At 43.0% G+C, this 23,336-nt stretch overlaps 1 protein-coding gene and 1 long non-coding RNA gene across 3 annotated transcripts in view; one reads left to right on the top strand and one right to left on the bottom strand.

The window, feature by feature from the left end:
* Positions 1-6,895: 6,895 nt before the first annotated feature.
* Positions 6,896-22,969, bottom strand: CD180 (CD180 molecule). 2 transcript variants are annotated; one of them, XM_055253307.2, is made up of 4 exons: positions 22,715-22,969; positions 22,205-22,460; positions 11,205-11,371; positions 6,896-9,202 (listed from the first exon to the last, which is right to left on the bottom strand). In XM_055253307.2, the coding sequence occupies exons 2-4, from the start codon at positions 22,292-22,294 to the stop codon at positions 7,474-7,476; spliced, it is 1,986 nt and encodes a 661-aa protein (XP_055109282.2). In that variant the 5' UTR covers positions 22,295-22,460; positions 22,715-22,969; the 3' UTR covers positions 6,896-7,473. The 2 variants fall into 2 exon arrangements, with proteins under 2 accessions (XP_055109282.2, XP_063479310.1); XM_063623240.1 differs by lacking the exons at positions 11,205-11,371; positions 22,715-22,969.
* LOC134733528 (uncharacterized) overlaps positions 22,652-23,336 on the top strand; it is a 42,380-nt gene continuing 41,695 nt past the window's right edge. Inside the window, exon 1 of the long non-coding RNA XR_010117095.1 lies at positions 22,652-22,743. This is a non-coding gene — a long non-coding RNA (uncharacterized lncRNA). The remainder of the gene's footprint in view (positions 22,744-23,336) is intronic.

The raw sequence follows: 23,336 nt of genomic DNA, 5'->3' as shown, positions 1-23,336 counted from the left end.
CTCTGTACACTCTGTGACATGCCAGTTTAGTATGTCCAGACGTGGGAAAAAGATCTGTTGCGGCCGGGCGCGGTGGCTCACGCTTGTAATCCCAGCACTTTGGGAGGCCGAGGCGGGCGGATCACGAGGTCAGGAGATCGAGACCACGGTGAAACCCCGTCTCTACTAAAAAATACAAAAAATTAGCCGGGCGCGGTGGCGGGCGCCTGTAGTCCCAGCTACTCGGAGGCTGAGGCAGGAGAATGGCGTGAACCCGGGAGGCGGAGCTTGCAGTGAGCCGAGATTGCGCCACTGCACTCCAGCCCGGGCGACAGAGCAAGACTCTGTCTCAAAAAAAAAAAAAAAAAAAAAGATCTGTTGCATATGGTTACAAGTTATCACCCCACACAGCTTGATGAAATGTCTATTGCTCTTGTAAAGCTGAAAGCCTCTAACAAATAGTCATCTGCCATTTCATTACGCGCTGCCAGGAGATGGCTGTCAACATCTGGGAAAGGAAGAATGAAAAGATGTTTGCAAGGCCTGCAGCAAGCATGTTGCAGCTACAAAGTCTGCATATGTCAGGCTGGCATCACCATATCCTCCAGCCTTAACATGTCTAAATAAAAATCATTTGCCTTAAAGTTCTGTCCTTTAGAATACGTATGCTGTGTTAAACAGTGCTGTACTGAAGTAATTTTCCTAAGTTGGAGACATAATCTACTCCTGTTGGGGCTGGAGGCAGCTCTGTGGACACCCCCTGTAATGCATGTCTTACTACCCCATTCAAATGGGGATCCTTAGAACAGCTATGGCTCCCTTTGTTCCCTCAAAGCTTGGGCTTTACCATTTGCATTTGAAAACACAAAGCCTTAGAAAAACACTGCCTCCTTTTCAGTACCTGTACATTCTCACAACCGATGATCTCTGTTTTTTCTTCTTTTTAAAAGCAAAAGTCTTCCTTAAAAAAAAATTCCTTTTTCTCCTTATTGCCCAGACCTGGTCATTGAAGGCATGTTGGAAATATAGATGAGAAGAAAGTATTTGAATCCCTGAAATCCTACCAGCCACTCTGTTTCTTTAACTTATAGGTATTTTTTTTGTTTTGCTGAATAATAAAATAACAGTGGGCATGCTCTTTAGCCCACTCTTCTGCTCTTCCACTTGTGTCACCAAAACACCAGGGGTTTGGTCTAGGTCCTGATGCTCACTGCACAAAAAGCCAACCACTGAGATGACAGGTGTCTCCAAGGAAGAAGGCTTTAATTGAGTGATGCAGCAGAGGAGAGGAAAGCTCAGTCTCAAATCCATCTCCCTGACCAACTAAAACCAAGGGTTTATATAGCACACAAAAAAATGTAACAATGTGTAAGAAAACAGGAACTTGGGAGGGGCAAGGAAGCAATCATAGTGAATGAGGGGTGGGGCATCTGGTGTGGCAATCTGGTTTCAGTTCTTTGATACTTTTTGTGAGAGGCCTGAAGGTCATTTCTTGAGAAAGGAACTCAGATAAAACAAATACAAGTTTCAAGCTTTAACAGCAGAAGGGTCCATATCTATGTTTATCCAAAAGCAACTCTCTATGAAACTCTTAGGCCAGTTTCACTTGGATATTAAAACAAATATATTTCAATGTTTATAAGCAAACTTCTGCAATATGTGTATAATGGCTGCATGGTGTTTCATTATACCTTTGAGCCATACCACTTTCTTTCCTGTAGTATGGCTTTCTTTCAATAAATGTGTTTCCTTTCTTTCAATAAATGTGTTAGAGAGTCTCAGGTGCAGACCATGGAGGCCATCTTAACTCTTCTGTTCCTGGCACATCAACCTTGGCTTATTCTAAGGTTCATTTAATTATCCCAACAGCCCCTTCCATTCTCCACCACCACCCCATAAGCAATTATGTTAATGGTTTATCTTTTTGTTTTTGCTCCTGCAAAATGTATGTATCATTGTTTTTATGCATGCTTTTTTAAGTTACATGGATAACCATGTTAATATATTATTTTATTGGCCGGGTGCAGTGGCTCATGCCTGTAATCCCAACAATTTGGGAGCCTGAGGCAGGTAGATTACGAGGTCAAGAGATCAAGACCATCCTGGCCAACATGGTGAAACCCCGTCTCTACTAAAAATACAAAAATTAGCTGTGCATGGTGGTGTATGCCTATAGTCCCAGCTACTTGGGAGGCTGAGGCAGGAGAATCGCTTGAACCTGGGAGGCAGAGGTTGCAGTGAGCCAAGATGGTGCCACTGAACTCTAGCCTGGTGACAGAGTGAGACTGTCAAAAAAAAAAAAAAATATATATATATATACACACACACACACACACACATATATACACACACATATATATATATATACACACATATGTATAAAATTTTGTTTTTTCCCATTAAGTTCTATATGTTTACGATTCAGCTACGTTGCTATGGCTGCATCTAAGACACTGCTTCTAACTACTGTCTAGTGCTGCCCGTCTTGAGCATCTTCCCCATTTTACCCACCTACTTTCTAGTACAGAACACTCAAATTGCTGTGAACTTTCCCCTCCACAAATAATGCTGTAGTTAATCTCTTTGTGGACATATGATGCTTTCTTGGGAAAAAAACCCAGAGCAGTTTGTGGGTAATTGTTGCCAGATGGTCCTAGAATGGCTGTACCAGTCTACATCCCCGTAATCAGGGCATGTAGTTCCTAAAACCCCACAGCCCCAACTACACTATCATCTAGCTTTCTCTTTTTGCCGGTCCAATAGATATAAACATTTATCTCATTTCAACTTGTATTTCTCTGATTGCTAATAGAATCAACATATTTTTAGGGTTATGATGTTCCACCTAAGAGCATGGAGTATCTCCTCATTTATTCAGATCATCTAATATCCTTAATCATTTATCTATTTTTGCACATTTAGGTTCTCTCCAAGGAAGAGAGAAAGAGAAAAAGCGAGACCTAATTTATTTAGAAAGCCCATTAATCACCATAAAGGGCGGAGGAGGAGATGGAATGGATGCTCTGGTGGCCACTTGTCCTCTGCTTACCTTTGCAGGATCCAGCCAAGTGCTCAGAGAACATTAACCAAAGATGGGGAGGATTGGAGGACGGTGTTCGATGAACTTCACTGCTTAGTCATTCATGAGCAATAACAGCTTTTAAATAGAATATGTAGATTAATTCTTACCTTTATCAAGTTCCACAGTATTCAATAAATGATTTCAAATTGTCAATAGCTAGGATAAAGTGGAGTGGGTGGGAGAGCAGGGTGGCTTTAGGAGCAGGGTCTCGGAGGATGGCAGTGACGGCAGAAGGGACTAACGAGCCGCCTGACCAGGACGTTTCGCCCTTGGATTTGAGGGTTCCTTAGGGCTTTTTCCCCATTTTGTTAAGAAATTTCCTCTTATGGGATATGGAGCAATTCTCCAGCTCATCTGACTCATGGAGCCTAATATATACTTCTGCCTATTGGTTGATAACAAGATAAGGGAAGCATTTTACATGGCTGAGAGTCCAGGGCCAATCCCAGTCTAACAGAATCCCAATATCTAGGGGTGCAGCACAGGAATCTGTTTTGTAAAGAAGTCCCCCAATTATTCTGGTGTTAAACTAGAACAGCCCACTGGCTCATCTGTTCCTCCACTGCCTTCAGGCTAACTACCACCATGTTACACTTTCATACTCTTAACATGTCAGGCAATCAACTCCAGCCCAACACTTGGGACCCCCCTGTCATGACTTGCTAAGAAACAGCCACATCCCCTCTTGCTATAATTCAGTTTCTATTCAGCATTCAGGGCCAAACAACGTCAGTTACCCTTCTTGCACACTATACTAATATAGGAAAACATTCAAGAGCCATTTGTTTCATACTTTTATAAACATCAAAATTGCAAACAACACTGACTGGAGAGTTGGACAAATAAGAATGGCATGACAGTTTTCTGTCTTGGAATTTTACAGATACTGCCTGTGTTCAAGGGCTGTGCTGTACTAAGCAGTGGCTGCTGGCACAGGGAAAGGTGTAATTCTCTCCTGGGTTGTAGGAGTTGCAGCTCATGCAGAGAGTCCTCTGTGATGGAGGCCAGTCAGCTTTTATGGACTTCAATGCTATTTGCTTCAGTACCCTTTGAAATGCAGGGTCAGCTCACTGAGCTACATCATGCAATAATAACACATTTTTATAGGAGTAGCTTGTCAGAGCAGCAACAACATGCAATACATAAAACCAATAAACACACCATGTTACAGATTCTATCCTAGTAAACAGGATAAAGCAATAAAGTTGACAGCAGCCATCAAAAAGCTCCCTTTCTGACTTTGTAGGGTGAATTTACTGTTGCTTAAAACAGAGGAGCTGTCACAAAGCCTTAGATCAGTTACGGAGCAGCAAGCTGCATCGCATGGAAGGGAGCGGGCCTGAGAAGTGAAAGCAGGATGGGCAATTATGCTTTGCTAAGGCCTGGGCCCCCTTCATTGTTAGTGTGATGTAATTCACATCAGAGATTTTCTACAGAATTATTTCGTTTTTCCAAGTTACATATTAAATATTATGGAGGGCAGTATGTCTATGGGTTGGTAAATCAGCAATTAGTATTTTCCATCTGCAGCTTAAATCCCTAAGGCAAGAAAGAGCTTACCTGTGCCAGAATATGCAGGGACTCAATGGGTTGATGCTATCTAACACTGGATTCTTAGAGTTTGGACTTTCCACATTTTACATGGAATAATTTGGCTGGGAACCCTGAGCCAACCTCAGTCCAACAGAATCTCAGTATCTAGGGGTGAGGCCTGGCAATCCATTTTGTAAAAACTTCCCTAGGAGATGCCAGTGAAAATCATGTGGGAGGCCCAGGAAAACGTGGAGAGGTCAGGAGCTAAGAGGCAGCGGCATGCGCATGGTGGCAGAACTAGGAGCTAATAAAGGCTCAGGGATCAGCACATATTAAAAATATATTGAGTCTTGGCCAGGCACGATGGCTCACATCTGTAATCCCAGCACTTTGGGAGGCTGAGGTGGGTGGATCACTTGAGGTCAGGAGTTCAAGACCAGCCTGGCCAACATGGTGAAACCCCAACTCTACTAAAAATACAAAAATTAGCCAGGCGTGGTGGTGGGTGCCTGTAATCCCAGCTACTTGGGAGGCTGAGGCAGGAGAATCACTGGAACCTGGGAGGCGGAGGTTACAGTGAACCAAGATCATACCATAGCACTCCAGCCTGGGTGACAGAGCAAGACTCGGTCTCAAAAAAAAAGTGTATATATATATATATATATATATATATACACTTTATATATATATATATACTTTATATATATATACTTTATATATATATACTTTATATATATATACTTTATATATATGTACTTTATATATATACTTTATATATATGTACTTTATATATATACTTTATATATGTACTTTATATATATTTACTTTATATATATGTACTTTATATATATACTTTATATATATGTACTTTATATATATTTACTTTATATATATGTACTTTATATATATACTTTATATATATACTTTATATATACTTTATATATATATACTTTATATATATACTTTATAATATATACTTTATATATACTTTATATATATACTTTGTGTATATATATATACACTTTGTGTGTGTATATATTGTATATACAAAGTATATACAATATATACACGCACACACACACACACACATATGGAGAGAGAGAGAGAGAGAGTCCTTACTATGTCCCAGGCATGTTCTAGGGTATCCTTGGGCAAAGACCCTCTCATGGCGCTTGTATTTGAGAGAGACAAGACAAGACAAACTAAAACAAATGAAGAAGTTAATTCCAAACACTGATAAGCATTATAAAGGTAGTAAAACCAGGTGAGGCATAGAGGTTGCTTTGGATTAGCCAGGTCAGAGAAGAACTCCCTCAAAGGAGAAAATATTAGCACTGAAATCTCACGGAGATGAAGGAAGGAGCCATTTGGAGGCCAATGGCAGCATCTTCCAGGCAAAGGAAAGAGCAAGTGCGAAGGCCTGAAATCCCTGAGCAGGGAAGAGGTTCACCCACTGCTGTACCCTGCCTGCCCTGCTGGGGATGAAGAGACAAAGAGGATGACCCCCAAGTTTCCACTCTGTTATGATGTCCCACTAGTATGCCCTCAACTTAAGGACTAATATATTCTGATTGGTTGGATCCATTTTTACTTTGTTAGCTTATCAGAATTTCATAACTATAAGTTACAATCTCTATCTCTACCCTAAAATTGATTACTGAACAGAACGATGCACCACTTGAGTCGAGGAGCTCCTGCCAAGCTTGTCTGGCAATCAAGACTTCAGAACATAGAGGCCTGTGTGAGTATGGCCCTAATTAAGCCTAAGTCATGATAGTGCTCTTTGTCTATCTGCATTCAGTGGTCCAGGCCCCTGTCCATGGCTGGTGTGATCTTTGGTGACATCCCCAGCCTCAACAGAAACCACTTCTCACTAAGCCAGCTTTACTGTGTTCCCAACAGCTAGCATGCAGGGATGTCTTCTTCTTCGTTTTCATGTAAATGTGCTATTTCAAATGCTCTCCGAAGCAAATAGGATTTTAAGAGCGAGCCTGAGAACCAAACCACCATTTATTTCATGGTTCTTCTGGACAAGAGGCTTCTAAGAACCAGATGCCCAAGTAGAAGAGCATTTTGCGTCACAGCCCACCTGCAAGTTAGGATCTGTAACGTAAGAGCCGGAACATCAGATAGGCAGAGAGAGCCTGCCTGGTTTCTGAACTGAGTGAGGCAAATATGGAAGAAATTCTAAACCTTGGGGGTGGGTTCTTTTTTTTTATAGCCATTCGCACCCTAGGGGCATTACAGAGACCTTACAGACCTAGGGATTAAGAAGATTAATGGAGTCGATTTGATACCAAGTTTCATTTCTCAGCCTTTTCTTTTAAATTTATTATGCTTTTCTTTTTTCATTTAAAATAAGGATTGAGACTTTGTCCCCTAGTAAGTTTCTCAAACGGCTGCATTACTGAGAACCCAGACCGAAGCGCAATGCTGTAGTGGGGGTGGGTAGTGGGCTGGCTTCAGCTCTGCCAAATTGTGGGGGCTGACGACCTCCTTTCAGGGGCGGGGTGTGCGGTGCTGGGAGGGATGTGGGTGAGTAGAAGGGGAATGGCCTCCCTGTGGGAGACTCCGGGTCCCGGCAGTCCTTGCCCAGCCCCTCCCTCTGCTTCCTCCCACTCTTCCCCATGCGGAAAGGGCTCTGTGCCTCTCACAGCAGCGTCTGACCCTCTGGCCTGAGTCGTTCGGTGTACTTGCCTAGAAGGTTCTTTAGCTCTGGGACTCCCAGGAGTAAGAAGCTCAGAAAAGCGCAGTGAGTCCCTGCCCAGTTCCAGGAAGCGATCTGAAAAGTCTGGTCTGGTCACCAGCAGATGACAGTTCCTTCACTTAGAGCAATTTTGCTAAGCACATTTATCTGCTTTCTCTGGAAACCTTCAGCCCTAAATGTGTTGATATTTCCACCTGAGAAAGTATTTAACTGCAAAAAACAGCAGAATAGCCAACAATAATAAAAATACTATGAGAAAGAAAATGCTTATGGCTGTAATCCCACAGGACAGCTTGACATCAGATAGCTTAACTCCCCTCAGAGATGGGGGGTTCGCACACGTGGTCTCCTCCGAGCCTTCAAATTTGTGCAGGTTTTCTTTGTACCATGTTAAGAAATGAATATTCGAGCAGGTGCAGTCCAGGGGGTTATGACTTAAATTAATGGTGCTCTGCTGGGACAAGATGGGGAGGAGATGGGGTGAGATGATGTTAATGTTGTTGGCAGCCAGATTGAGGTAGATTCCCTTAAGATGGCTAAGAGAATCAATGCTGTCGCATGTCAGGCTGTTGTGGCTTAAGTCTACATGGCTCATTTTTCCCAAACTGTGGAATGCTTGCTGGTCTATAGAGAGGAGACCACAGGAGGATAAAATCAGAATCTCCAAGCTGCCCACGGTCTGAAGTAGGTTGGTCTTTGTGATAGTCCCATCTTGAAAGTGATTCCCTTTTAAGTTGAGATGCTGGAGAACTGGTAGGCCTGCTAGAAGATGCTGATTGCTGGTATCAAGGAAGCAGTAAGTGAGATTCAGAACCTGAAGGAAATGGAGGTTTTGGAAGGGACTTTGTGGAGCATTAATGTGTAAGCGGGTAAACGCCAAATCAAGGAGTTCTAGCTCAGGACATTCTTTGAATGCCTGACTCTGGAGACCAAGAGGCTCATTGTGGCTCAGGTTTAAGGTTTGCAAGCGGGACAGGTTTTTGAGTTGCAGACTGCAGCAGTCAGAAGCCTCTATGTCATTATGGCTTAAATCAAGTGTCTGAAGGTTTCCTAGTTTCTCCAAGCAGCCAACACCGAGGTGAAGTTTCTTCACGTTGCCTCTGATGTAGAGGTGTGTAAGGGAGGGGAAATTGGCAGCACTGATTTGACACAATTGGTCAAAATGATTTACACTAAGAACTAATTTCTTGAGCAAGTTCAGACCCTTAATCCCAGAGGGTAACCCTTTCAAGTGAGTTGCTGTCAGATCCAATTCCTGGATTTGGGTGAAGCACTGAAATGTGGTGGATGAGACGTCAGAGAAGTGGTGTTTCTGCAGGTTGAGGCTCTCAACAGACATTTCACAGAGTCCCTCGAGTGTGGCTGAACTAATGTCTTCGTCATCAATGTCCTCAAATGTTCCCAGCCAGAGAGACTGAGTAGTAGAGTTCTGCAGACCCTTGAATATAACAGACAAATTTGGAGTTCCTCCAAAGTTCAGACTTTGGAAGACGGTTGAATCAAAAGCCCCAAGCTCAATACCTTTTACATTATTGCCATTGAAGTTCAGGCTTAGGTTGGTGGCCTGCTCCAGAGACCTCATGTCTTCTCTAGAGAGGTAGTGTATAGCATTATTCTGAAAATCCAGTACTTTCAGATTCTGTGCTGGGAAGTCTTTGGGGAACTTAATGGAGGAAATATGGTTGCTTCCAAGATACAAGCTTTCCAGGTTTTCCAGATTGTGCACTGGAATAAACTCGAGATTGGATATTCCCGTTTGGATTAAGAAAAGATGCTTCAGTGACTTGGGCCCACTAAGCGATGTTTCTGCCATGAATATCAGGGGATTTCCAGTTAACACAAGTGTGCTCAATTGATGATGGCTTTGAAAAGTGTCTTCGTGTATCCAGTTAATCTGGCACCTTGAAAAGGTAATCGTATTTAACAATAAATCATTTGAAAAAAAGGAAAAAATACTTTACAGTGACACACATTAACAAAGTCATCTTTTGTATCATTCAAAATCAAACATAAGAACTTTCTTCAGCTGGGCGCAGTGGCTCACGCTTGTAATCCCAGCACTTTGGGAGAATGAGGCGGGCGGATCACGAGGTCAGGAGATCGAGACCACGGTGAAACCCCGTCTCTACTAAAAATACAAAAAATTAGCCGGGCGTGGTGGCGGGCGCCTGTAATCCCAGCTACTCGGAGAGGCTGAGGCAGGAGAATGGCGTGAACCCGGGAGGTGGAGCTTGCAGTGAGCCGAGATGGCGCCACTGCACTCCAGCCTGGGTGACAGAGCGAGACTCCATCTCAAAAAAAAAAGTAAAAAAAAAAGAACTTTCTTCAGTATCAACAGATGGCCTATTGCAGGAATTAATTAGTAGCCTCACTTCTGAACACTCCGATCTACATTTTTTTCCAGGTATCTCACCCCTTAGATTGAACCCTCAGAGGTTTGTGCCTGTATTCTAATGAACCATGGGTCATTTGATTGTGGGCAAAAATCAAATTATTATTTACTGTTTTAAGTAATAAAAAATATATGGTATAGAATGCATAATAGATAATATACATATATATTTATGTATTTTATACCATATATTATCTATTATGCATTCTATACCATATATTTTTTATTACTTATTTTTTACTTTTTTTTTTTTTTTTTTTTTTTTGAGACGGAGTCTCACTCTGTCACCCAGGCTGGAGTGCAGTGGCGCAATCTCGGCTCACTGCAAGCTCCGCCTCCCGGGTTCACGCCATTCTCCTGCCTCAGCCTCTCCGAGTAGCTGAGACTACAGGCGCCCGCCACCACGCCCGGCTAATTTTTTTGTATTTTTAGTAGAGATGGGGTTTCACCGTGGTCTCGATCTCCTGACCTCGTGATCCGTCCGCCTCGGCCTCCCAAAGTGCTGGCATTACAAGCGTGAGCCACCGCGCCCGGCCATTTTTTACTTATTTTTTATTACTTATTTTATTACTTATATTTTTTGTATATATATATATATATATATATATATATATACAAAAATCTGTGTCATCCCGGGCAAGTTACAACTTTTCTCAACCTCTGTATTTTCATCTGAGAAAACTATCCTGGTGTGGCACCTAAAAATACTGAATTACACACACACACACACAGACACACACACACACACACACACACACAGATGGCCTCCTCATCTAACCGTAAGTTGGATGTTACTATGCACCATGGAACCTCACAGTGGTGGTTTTAAAAATGAAGCGGTACTATGGATGTGGACATTCTGTCCACAGAAGCTGAAGTTGAAGGGCAAAATAGAAGAAGTAGAACTGCCGCAAAGGGTGCAGACTGCAGGTACACGCAGAGCCTGTCCCCTCTTACACACACACACACGCACACACACACAGACACACACACACTGTATAGCCCTTTCATTTTCTTCCCTTATTTTCTTGTAATGCTTCTTCCTACTGGTTCTCAAACACTGGCTCAGCATGTGGAATCCCAATTATGCCACTATAGCAAAATAATGGGACTCATTTTCCAATTTGAAGGGGGGGAAAGTAGATGGTGTGCTTTTCTCCTAGAAATTTTTCTTAAAAGTCATTACCCAAAAATAAACGATGCCAAAATTTAGCATAGTTTGGCATCTGATTTAGTACAGGATTATTTTCATTTTTGCTATCATTATTCCTTAGAACTGCTCAAACAGTACTATTGATGCAACTAGTTTGAGAGCAATCCACTTTCCTCTCCATTGGTTGATGTTTATTTAAATTACATTTCACCCACATAGAAGTATTTCATGGGGAGGCGTAAACATGTAGTATAAGCAGATTGTCCCTGGGCCCCCCAAAAAGGTCCTGCAAATAAATTGAGCACATACTGTATTTTAACTTAAATATCAAGAGCACACAAATAACTCAGATACATACCTAGTTAAATCCAAAAAGGTAAGATTCATGAGTCTGCTGAAGGTTCTATTGTGAATTGTAGGCAAAAAATTAAAGCTGAATTCTAAAAATTCTGTTGTGTTTGGTAGAGTGTCAGGGATTTCACTGAGACCTAAATTTTCACAGTTAAATGTTTTGTTGGCTTCTTTCTGATGAGAGAAAAAAAGTAAATTCTTATTAGACTTAATAATTTTATAGACTATCTAGCAAAATTATATGTTTTACCTTCCGAGCAGCAATCGTACTTCTAGTAATCTTTACCAAATATACACTTGCCAAGATGATGAATGCACACTGTTAACTGTAGTACTTTTTTTGTAATAGCAAGATTGACAATGACCAGCCTATTCATCAATATGGGACCTACTTGAACAAAACATGGTACATCTACAAAACGGAATCCTCTAAGACTGAAAAAAATTAAAAAAAAACTCCATCTGTTGATATGGAGTGATATCTGGGATATATTTCAAGGTGAAAAAAGCAAAATGCAGAACAATATATGTAGTGTATATGGTATACAGTATGTAGTATAATGTACAGAGTATGCCTTTTGTGTAAGAAAGGTATGTGTGAATTTTCTTATATTTGTTAAAACAAACCATGCAAAAACCCAAAAACTGATTGCCTTTCAGAAGAGGGAAGAGACCAGATAGAAGAGCAGGGATAGATGTGAGACTTCTCTGAATGCACTTGGTTTTACAGTTTTGATTTTGGTTGAATGGAAATGTTTAATTTCAGTTTGAAACAAACAAATCAGCCTTAGATAAGCATCACCAAAATAAGACAATCAAACATTACATACTTTTGGATGTGAGACAATGTGAGGTATACAGCATTGTCTATGAAGTATTCTTGCCAAAAAAATAATTAAACTTGAAACTCATCAAGATTTTAGGTTTAACTTCACATCTCAAAGTGATATGGTGGATTTAAGTGGGACATTCTATAGAACAACTGACTTTGTTTTATCTGTGTGTGTGTGTGTGTGTGAGAGAGAGAGAGAGAGAATGAGAGAGGAGATAGTGCTTGTTAAAAGACACAGAGATATAAGATCTACTTAAGAGACATAACCATCAAATAATAGAGTAGCCCTCATTTAGATCCTGATCCAAATAAAGCAGTTCAAAAAGGCATTTTATAGACTGTCAGTTAATTTTGAATGACGACAGAATTCGATGATATTAAGGAATTCTGGATTTTGTTAATGACAGTGGACTTGTGGTTATTTAAAAGAAATGTTCTTATTCTTTTGAGATGCATATTTAAATATTTAGGAGTAAAACAGCATGACGTTGGAACTGACTTTAAAATAATCTGGCAAAAAAGGAGGAGAGGAATGTAGAGATGAAGTGAGTAGGCAAAATGCTTATGATTGTCGAATATTGAGGTTCTTTGTTACTATTTTTGTATATGTTTAACATTTTTTCTTAACACAATGCTTAAAAAAACTAGCAGGGTGGCATAGACCTGAGGCCTTGCAATCTTGAAGTATGAATTAATTTTAGATCTCTGTATTTGTAGGCTGCTGATACCAGACAGTAGGCTTTTGGGCACAACCCTACACGTAAGTACAGATAACTTCCTCATCCTGTGCCCCAGGGTAGTCATGTATTCTGAAGCCTGCCAATCATGTCCTAACACAAGTTATGTTTTGAATTAAGTAGGTAAAAATGGGAAGTGGTTTTTTAGAAGCCTGTAGAACTGTGGGGTCATTATTTATCTGGCTAATGCTTTAAGATGAAGGGTAGTGGGGAAAATAGGAAGGTCTGACAGGGCAGGTATGAAAGTCTGATGGAGTATATTTTGCCTGTGGAGTCTCCTTGGAAAGATATAAATGATCTCTAGGGAAAGTTCCTGCTATGCATTGAATATGTCCTCCAAAGTTCATGTGTTGAAAATTTAATTGCCATTGTAATACTAAGAGGTGAGGCCTTTGGGAGGTGATTGGATCATGAAGATTCCACACTCAAGAATGAGTTAATACTATTATTGCAGAGTGGGTTAGATATCGCGGGACTGGACTCCTGATAAAGCGAATAAGTTATTGGGTGGCTGAGGCGGGCAGATCACAAGGTCAGGAGTTCAAGACCATCCTGGCCAACATGGCGAAACCCCGTCTCTACTAAAAATACAAAAATTAGCTGGGCGTGGTTGTGCATGCCTGTAATCCCAGCTACTCGGGAGGCTGAGGCAGGAGAATCACTTGAACCAGGGAGTCAGAGGTTGCAGTGAGCCAAGGTTGCACCACTGCACTCCAGCCTGGCCACAGAGTGAGACTCTGTCTCAAAAAAAAAACAGAAGGTGGGGGGTAAGTTAGGCCTCCATTTGCTCTGTCCACATGCTAGCTTTCACCTTCCTCCATGGAATCACACAGCAAGAAGGTCCTCACCAGATACCAGAGCCAGGCTCTTGGACTTCCTAACTCCCAACTATGAGAAATAAGTTACTTTTCTATACAAATTACCCAGGCTGTGGCATTCTGTGATAGCAGCAGGAAACCAACTAAGACAGTGACCTTGGAGGCACAAGAACAAGGACTTCCCAGGACCTTGGGCCAGCTCTCAGATCATCTCAGGCTCCAGGTGAGTTCATTCAACCTTCCAGCCCCTGCCTTGCCCTGACACATAGGGGTTCACCTGAAGCCCCACTGAGACTTCCTTGGCCTGGAAAAGATCTACTCTGTTACGGACTCCAAATCAGTGGCTTTTCTTATGCTGAGTTACAAACAGATCTGCTTAGTGAGAAACAGAACTGCACACATCTTGCTTTGCTTTGAAGCAGGAGGCTTTTGAGATGTCACCATTGTAACCTCATTTTCTTTCACTCCAATTTCTGCTTAGCGATGCAGTTTTTTGTAGCTACAGAACATGCTCATCTACAGAAAGTCACCAGTTGTCTTTGATATTGTGACAACATTATAACTGTCACTGAAGAAAATGCTTTATTTATATGTCCTTGTAATTTATTCTTCATTTTATAGGCCCAAAGTCCTCCAGGCACTGCCACAAATCCACATAATGTCCTTGAAATGCACACTTTGCATTGAAAACTGAGATTTAGCTTTACTGGTGGGGAAAACAACCACGTGTTGCCAGACCCATCCTCGGTGCCCATGAATATGGACGACCCAGAGAGAATATACATGTGCAGCTGCTGCCCCAATAGTTGCAAAGGTGCTGATTAGCTTAGGGGAGACATTTTTCTTTTCTGGTCTCCTTTGGCATAACTGATGTCACATACGGCTGGAGAAAAGAGACTTCCTCAGTTTGTCTCACTCTATTCTGGCCCTACAGCAAAAGGCTCAATGCTGTCATTTCCCTCCTCCTGAATATGTAAGTGCCCATGATACCTAAATTATTCTGTGCCTCAGCCTTTTGTGTGCTTTACTGAGCACTTTACTGCACTAATGTGATGCAGAAGATTGAGAATCCAGGAGGAGCTCTGCTAAGCCAGTGGCCTGAGTGAGCTCCTTGAAAATAGAAAGCAGGTAAATGAAGTAGCTTGGTTTCAACCCAGTGAAAAACTGATAACGAGTGGATGACGCTACCAAGAGGATCAAGAAGGCCACCATGAGCCTGTGCCATAATATTGAATCATCTCTGGTTAGGTGGAAATGGCAATAGATCCTGTGCCTTTGATTTCTAGGAGAAAGAGGCAAGTGACAAGAAACACAGCTAATAAGAGAATTTAGAAACCAAACACATTTTAGAGAATGTCTAGGGCTCAGCATACACGTAGCCCTTCTCTTATAGCTTTTATAATCACAATTGTATCATCAAAGTGGCCACGATGATAGAGGCATCAAAGCACCACGTGCTCTGGAATTATCTAGGATGCATTAGATTGTTTTCAGACTATTGTAATTTTTTAAGGCAGAAAGTACACACACATGCATGCACACACACACTATTATTCACATTCTTTTTGATTGAGAGTACACTACTGACATCATGACCCTTAAGCCCTATACACCAACGTTTATATATCCTAAAAACAAGGATATTGTATGACTACAGTGCCATTATGAAATTCAAGATATTTAATATTGATACAATGTTATTATCCAACATACTGTCTGTATCCAAATTTTGCCAATTGTCTCATTATTGTTCTTTATAGTAATTTTTGTTTTTCCAATCCAGGATCACACATTGCATTTAGTTGTTGTATCTCCTTAGACTCCTTTAATCTGAGGCAGTTCCTCAGCCTTTGTCTTTCACGACGTGAGTGTCTCTTGAAGAATGCAGGCTTATATTTTGCAGAATGTCCCAGTTATGGGTTTGCATGTTCCTCATAATTTGACTCTGGTTATACATTTTTGGTAGAAATACTGCATTAGTAAGGGTGTGTCATTCTCCCTGTCAATATTCAAATGAAACATTTTTGAGCATAAGTTCTGATAGCCAGGGTTCCAGAACAGCACAATGGTAATGCAACAGAGAGTGAAAGGACGAGAGGCAGAGAAGGAACACTGGGCCCCAGCAGACAGCATGGCCACTGCCAGGACCATGTGCTTCTGTTACTTTTTCCAGGCAGACACCCACTACCATTGCAGTTTCTCGGATCTCCACATGACCATTTCCTATAAACCCAGCCTTCTCTTCCTAGAGAAATCTAGAAATGTGGTCAATTTCCAAAGTCCCTTTCTCACCTCTCTGCTTCTGCTGGCTCCACTGCAGATGGGACTTCTCGATGTGAAATCACACAGCGAGCAGAGCTGTGGCAAGGCCGTGTGGTATTCATGACAATTGCCTCATGTCCATCACTATTCTAAGTCAAGGGGCATTCGCTTGGGACCCACTGTGCAGCGAGATCTGTGTCATCTGCTTTGTCTCCAGCTCTGTCTCAGAGCTGTGCTCCCAGAGCTACATCTGTATTTGCAATCCCTTTTCCCTCTAGGTATTCATTTGCATTTTTTCAATCAGGCTCTTATTTTCCTCCCTTCTGCTGTATATCTAACTCCCTCTCATCCCACTGTATTTTCTTTCCTCTCAAGTGTTGAAACATTTTCTAATTTGGAACTCTTTGAATTTCACTCAAGCGCTTATTCTCACCTTTTCGGATTTCTCATCTGCGCTTGACACACGCAGCAGCCACCTCCCCATGCATCAGAAGTCTGGGACACTGACCTCCAACCCTTCCTCATTAATTATGCCTCCATCCAAGATAGAGCAATTCGACTGAGCCAAATCCCAGAGCAACAATTACTCTCTGAAAACAAAACAAACATTCCCTAGAGAGCACATCCCTATAACTTCGTTGTCAATCTGATTCCTCCAGGCAAAGGACATTACAGTTGCATGCACTTTATTTTCTGTTTGTCTGTAAAGTCAGACAGCTTGGGTTCAAATCCTCGCTCTCAACCACCAAGCTGTGTTCTCTGAGCCTCCCTTTTCCACAAATGTAGATTGAGGTTAGGAACTTCACCCTGCAAGTTTACTGTGAGGATTAATGCGATAATGTGTGTCAGCACTAAACAAGAAGAGTTAGCGTTTAACTGGATCATCACAACCTCACATCATTATCGAAACCTATTGGGAAGCCCTTGTGTCTATGAACTTGGAGTTCCTTTCAAAAAAGAGCTCTGCTAACCAGCCCCCATCCCACACCTAGGGACTGAAGGGCTCACTTCTATCATAGTTTTAAGGGAAAAGGATGGCCCAGCTGAGCTCACTTGAAAAGGGGAGGCATGCCCACATTCCCAAGCAAATATTTCAAGAGTGCATCTAAAATGATACCACAATCCAAATCACAGAACACTGAATTCCAGCTGCTCTTTGCATATTTATCAGCTTCCAAAGACTTGATACGGGTCCTAATATTTTTGCTTAAGTCACACATATACAGGGACACAAACATTCACAGAGAGAGAGAGACAGAGAGAGAAAACATGTAGCATTTGACAATGGAAGAATCTATGTAGACCATGGGTGTTCACTGTAATAGTCTCAGAACTTGTAGGTAGGTTTGGATAGTTTTCCAAACAAAAAGTTTTATTTAAAAATTAATCTTGACTCCTACTTGTATGTAAAAAATGAAAACAATTTTGATCCATCTAAATGTGAAACCTAGAAATAGAAAATAAATACAAACCAATAAAGCTTCTAGAAGAAACACGGGATAATATCACGGTTTTGAGGTAGGCAAAGATTTCTTAAACAGGACAGAAATGTACTGAAAATACAGGAAAAAAAATAAGTTGAGGTATATTAAAATTAAGAACTTTGGGGCTGGGCGCGGTGGCTCAAACCTGTAATCCCAGCACTTTGGGAGGCCAAGGCGGGTGGATCACGAGGTCAGGAGATCAAGACCATCCTGGCTAACATGGTGAAACCCCCGTCTCTACTAAAAATACAAAAAATTAGCTGGGTGTGGTGGCGGGCACCTGTGGTCCCAGCTACTCGGGAGGCTGAGGCAGGTAAATGGCATGAACCCGGGAGGCGGAGCTTGCAGTGAGCCAAGATCACGCCACTGCACTCCAGCCTGAGTGACAGAGACTCTGTCTCAAAAAAACAAAAACAAAAACAAAAAAAAAAACAAGAAAAAAAGGAAAAAAAAGGAAATACTCAGTACTGCTTAATTTATAAAGAAAAGAAGTCTAATTGCCTCACTGGTCTGCAGGCTCTACAGGAAGCACAGTGCTGGCATCTGCTTGGCTTCTGGGGAGGTCTTAAGATGCTTACAATCATGGCAGAAGGCAGACGGGGAGCAGGCATGCTGCATGGTGAAAGCAGGAGAGAGAGAATGACAGAGGAGGTGCCACTCTTTTCAATGACCAGATCTCAGGAGAAATCATCATCACCAAGGCAGCACCAAGCTGTGACGGAGCTGCCCCCACACGCCTCCCACCAGGCCCTGCCTCCACCACTGGGGATTACAATTCAACTTGAGATCTGGGCAGGGACACAGATCCAAACTATATCAGATCCCAAGTGGCGAACTGGGCCTAAATTTTAAATAGAGCCAAGCAGCCGCTTGCTGACTAGAGGTCACACATGTACTCTGAGTTTCGGAAAACCCCCATCTCTGTTTAATTTTGGAACTTTCTGATCTCACCTGAACCAACCAATCAGGGCTCAGTTTTATCAACCAGTCAGGGCCCAGCTGCACCAACCGATCAGAACTAAGCAAGTTTGAATCCTTCCACTGCATAAATGAATATGACTGGGAAGCTGAGTGGGAAATTTCTCTCAATGGAGGCCAAGTTCCTCATTTGTTCCCTGGAATGCACGTGCCAAAGGCCGTGTCTCCTCAGTTTGCGAACTGTTCATTGGAATAAAGTCTCCTTCCTCAAATTCCACCTCAGAGAACTTTTGTTCACAGGCTTAATAGGGTAATGGCGGTCGCACGAACATGCAGACACTATGTGGTTAACTATGCATGAGCTGAGTGAGGAAGAAGAAAAGAGGAAAGGAAAGCAGCTGCGAAGGGTGAGTAAAGTTCGGGGTAATTTACCCTTGAAACACGGCCAAACCCTTAAGTCAAAGGCAAGAGTTTATTCTTTTAGCCACCCCTCCTTTTATCCCTTGCCAGCAGCCTGGAAAGTTCCAGACTCTCAGGAATACGTTCCATTTGTCTTTCCATCCCCCAGCTCCCTCCCTAGTATCCACACAGTAACAAGGGCTCCCTAAACAGCCTTAGAATCTTGTTCTTGAGAACTCACACATGATGGATGAAACAAAACAAAATACAGATCTGATGCCAACTGAATAGCTGACAAGGTCATTTAAAATCAGACTTCTTTCAGAGGGAGGGCTGCAGGAAGGTTTCAGTTTCATCTGGCTTATCCAAAAAGGAAAGACTTTGCTGCCACACACAGGGTTAGGCTTGCAGGCCCTAGAACCCTGAGCACCAGTCCTGAGACACGAATAGCACTGAAGGCCCCAGAACAGGCAGCCAAAGGACTAGGGGGCCTCCCCGCAATGCAAGGATTTCAGAGTTAAACTTGTAGGTGTATAAGAGTGGGGCATTTAAAACAACCTGCTTCCCAATGAGCTGGAATTAAATGGTGATGTTATCCTATTGGAGGCTGTCGCCTGGAAGTGATAACCTATGTTCCTGATCACTGGGGGGATGGTGCCCTCATTCCTACCCACTTGTCATGCCTCCCAAAAGTCTGTATGACATTGACCTGAAACCACCTTTGCAAAATTATGACAGCAAGAGAAATAGGACATAGTTGACTCCATCTTACTTCTAACCTCCACTTTCTCCTTGGTCATTCCTGTGTGTAGACCAAGCTGAATTTGGGATGAATTTAGTTTATAGTTTAACCTTAAAGCAAGGATGATAATAGCCCGTCTTAAAACAAAAGCACCTTTTTAAAACTAAAGAAAGGTCACCAGTTAGGATTATGAGAGGGGCTTGAATTCACCTAAGATGTTGGCATAGTTACTCCTTACTGTTCAGGAGTCATGTGGCCAGAGGTCACAAGATTTGTGACTTCCCCAGTTACTCCTGTAGATAACATCATATTATAGAATCTAATTTTTTTTTTGAGATATCTTTCAGACTAACCCCACCCAGACTCCTGAATCACCCCATCCTGTGGCCTCACCCAGAGGTGGACTCAGAACTGAGGACCATTTTCCAAAACCTTATGACTTCTTCCCCAACCAGTCAACATTTACCATTCCCATGTACCCTGGCCACCAAACTATGTTTGAAAACTCCTAATCTCCAAGACTTTGGAGTGATTGATTTGAGTAATAACTCTGTCTCCCACCTGGTGTGGCCAGTCTCACATCAATTAAGCTTTCTTTACTGCAATGCCATAGTCTCAGTGGATTGATTTTGTCTGGGCAGTGGGCAGGAAGAACTTGTCAGGCAATTACAGACCTTCCAACCTGAAGGATGAGGGGACAGCCTTCTGGGGCTGATAGAAACGTCTTACTCTTCTCCTTCTGTAATGGGCTGAATTTTCTCTCCCCCACCACCAAATTCATATGTTGAAGTCCTAACCCACAGGACCTCAGAATGTGACTGTATTTAGAGACAGGGCCTTTAAAGAGGACATAAAGGGAAGCTGAGGTCATATAGGTGGGCCCTAATCCAATCTGACTTGAGTCCTTTAAAGGTGAGGACATTTGGACAAACAAAAAGACACCAGGGACGCTCATGCACCCAGGAAAGGCCATGAGAGGACACAGAGAGAAGATGGCCATCTGCATGCCAGGGAGTGAGGGTGCAGAAGAAGCAAACTCTGCCAACACCTTGATCTTGAAATTCCAGCCTCCAGAACTGTGAAACAATCAATTTCTCTTAAGTCACCTAGTCTATGGTATTCAGGTTTTTTTTTGTTTGTTTTTGTTTTTTGGTGTATTTTTTGTTTGTTTGTTTTAAGACAGAGTCTTGCTCTGTTGCCGAGGCTGGAGTGCGGTGGCACAATCACAGCTCACTGCAACCTCTGCCTCCCGGGTTTGAGTGATTCTCCTGCCTCAGCCTCCCAAGTAGTTGGGATTACAGGCATGTGCCACCATGCCCAGCTAATATTTGTATTTTTAGTACAGACGGGGTTTTGCCACGTTGCCCAGACTGGTCTCGAACTCCCAGTCTCAAGGCATACACCCACCTTGGCCTCCCAAAGTGCTGGGATTATAGGCGTGAGCCACCACGCCTGGCCCAGTCTGTGGCATTTGTTATGACAGCCCAAGCAAACCAACACCCACCTTCCCAGCCTTCATTTCTCATTGGCATGATGCCTCCTCTTGGCCTGCTGCTGATTCCATCCTAATGCCAGACCAACAAGGCTCTGCTCATCCAGCTCTGAGCCTTAACCCCGCGCTGGCTTTGCTCTGCTCTTCCTGATCCTCTGATTTCCTTCTAGCCTTGCCCCAGGGCAACTCCACATCTGGCTACTCCTGGCTCCTACTCTTCTTTTTACCTCAACCCAGACCAGCAGCTCACCAAGCCACCAAGACTCATGGTTCCTCCTGTATGCAGCCCTTGTCTGACAGGCCACGTGGTATTGATCACTTGTGGGGTCAGAGAAAGCGGGAGGAAGTTTGAAGCATTTTAGAGGATGGCAAGAGACGGAGGCCCTTCTCCTTTTTCTCTCATCACCCCCTCCAAGAACTTCCCACAGGGCCGGGCGCGGTGGCTCACGCTTGTAATCCCAGCACTTTAGGAGGCCGAGGCGGGCGGATCACAAGGTCAGGAGATCGAGACCACGGTGAAACCCCGTCTCTACTAAAAATACAAAAAAAATTAGCCGGGCGTGGTGGCGGGCACCTATAGTCCCAGCTACTCGGAGAGGCTGAGGCAGGAGAATGGCGTGAACCCAGGAGGCGGAGCTTTCAGTGAGCCGAGATTGCGCCACTGCACTCCAGCCTGGGCGACAGAGCGAGACTCCGTCTCAAAAAAAAAAAAAAAAAAAAAAAAAAAAAAAAGAACTTCCCACAGGTTGATAAATATTGCTATGGTCCAAAACAGAAGGTGCAATTTGGCTCTATTCTCAGATTTTCCTCCTATGGGTTAGTAAAACAGATGGAGGGCTGTCCAAGTCGAGAAGAGAGCCAGACTCATTCAGAGTGATCTTTTCAATGCTCGAAAACCTGGCACAGCCCTGTCTTTACTAATTCTCACCCTGAGAGTCAGGAGACCAAAGGACTCATTGGGATAGTGGCCATGTGAGAGTGGGGATGTTAAACTAACAGCTCCCCCAGGTTGAGGCAGGTTTAGGGGTCTGCTTTGTGCACAAAGACCCTATTAATATCTTATGACCCACTTGGGATTATTTGGGTGGAATTGTTTGAAGAGGAGAAAAATCCTCATTGCTTCCTGTTAAGATGCCACCAGATGATCCCCTGGCAGAGTTCTTTGGCTCCTTTCTCACAATAATGGAAAAATTATGTATACACCTCATTTCCTTTATTAAAGACGCTAGATATTGGGATGCCAAGGCTCAGAATGGACTGCGTGCTAAATATCACAATTTTCAGACAGTTTAATCTGCATAAAGACAAACAGTTTGGACTCACCTCAATGCACATCTGATCCAAGGAGGTGATGACTTTACAGCCGGCAGAAAAGAGCACCACCCAAAAGAAGCAGCTGACGTCAAACGCCATCACAGGACCGGTGCAATCCTAGCTTGGTGGGTTTACCTAATGCTTGGAGTTGAGAAATGGAATCAAACTATGAAGGCCCTGGCAATTTGGCAGCCAGAGAGGTACTCAGAAGGGTGATCTTGGAACAAGAAATGCTGTTGACTGCTCAGCATTCTGTGGCTCTGTGCTGAAAAAAAAAAAAAAAAGGAAGTCCCTTTTGCATACCACCCATCTTTGCCAAAAATAACTGAGGACCCAGCCCAAGAATGGCCCGTTGCATTTCCTGGCACTGAACATGAATCAGTTGTGCAGTCCTTTTGGGCTGATCACACAGACTCTCATTGTGATGGTTCCAATTGACTTTATGCCAACTTCAAGCATTTGGCCAACTCTAACAGCTTCTGGTCCTTTTCCCCGAGAGGCTGTGGAAGCTCTACTCACCAAGGAGGCCACTTTCTTAGTTGTCCTAGGTCAGTGAATAGAAGAGGTGTCGGAGAACATGGAAGGGTAGAGCACTCTGTGGGGGCAGACTGAAGAACTGAGCTCTTCAGTGGCATCTGCTGAGCTGGGAACTGGAGCAGGAGGGAGCAGGCTTGAGAGTGTATCTGCTCCTTGAGCCTCAGCTGCTGCCTTGGCCACCTTGTCCATCCCCACCTCTGGTCTTCGTATAGGGGGAAGATTACTTCATCTCTTGACCTGGCGGTTCAGGCTTGTTAAAGCAGTTGGGGTGAACTCCTCTCTTGTTCCCTCCTAACCTGGCCTGGGGAAGTAGGGGACACTGCCACAGATAGAGCAGCCTGGCTAAAGGAGAGTAGAGTTAGGGATGCCAGCCTTGGCTCTATTTCTTCTTAGAAATAGCTTTGAAGCAGGATTACAATTACTCTTATTATGGAGTGAGATGTGGCAATGATTAAAGAAAGCCAAAGTTCAAACATTCCTCAATAGGCTGCATTTAGCTACCTGTTCTGTCTGTTCTTCAGCCCTCTGGCATACAGGATATATTTGGTGTTGCTGTTCTCCCACTCCGTTTCCAAGAGCCCAGTTCTTAGTATCAGAGTTCACG

This window comes from Symphalangus syndactylus, chromosome 18, assembly GCF_028878055.3.
Source record: "Symphalangus syndactylus isolate Jambi chromosome 18, NHGRI_mSymSyn1-v2.1_pri, whole genome shotgun sequence".
NCBI lineage: Eukaryota > Metazoa > Chordata > Mammalia > Primates > Hylobatidae > Symphalangus > Symphalangus syndactylus.
Note: the sequence above shows the minus strand (reverse complement) of the source record. Positions and strands in the feature narration are given on the sequence as shown.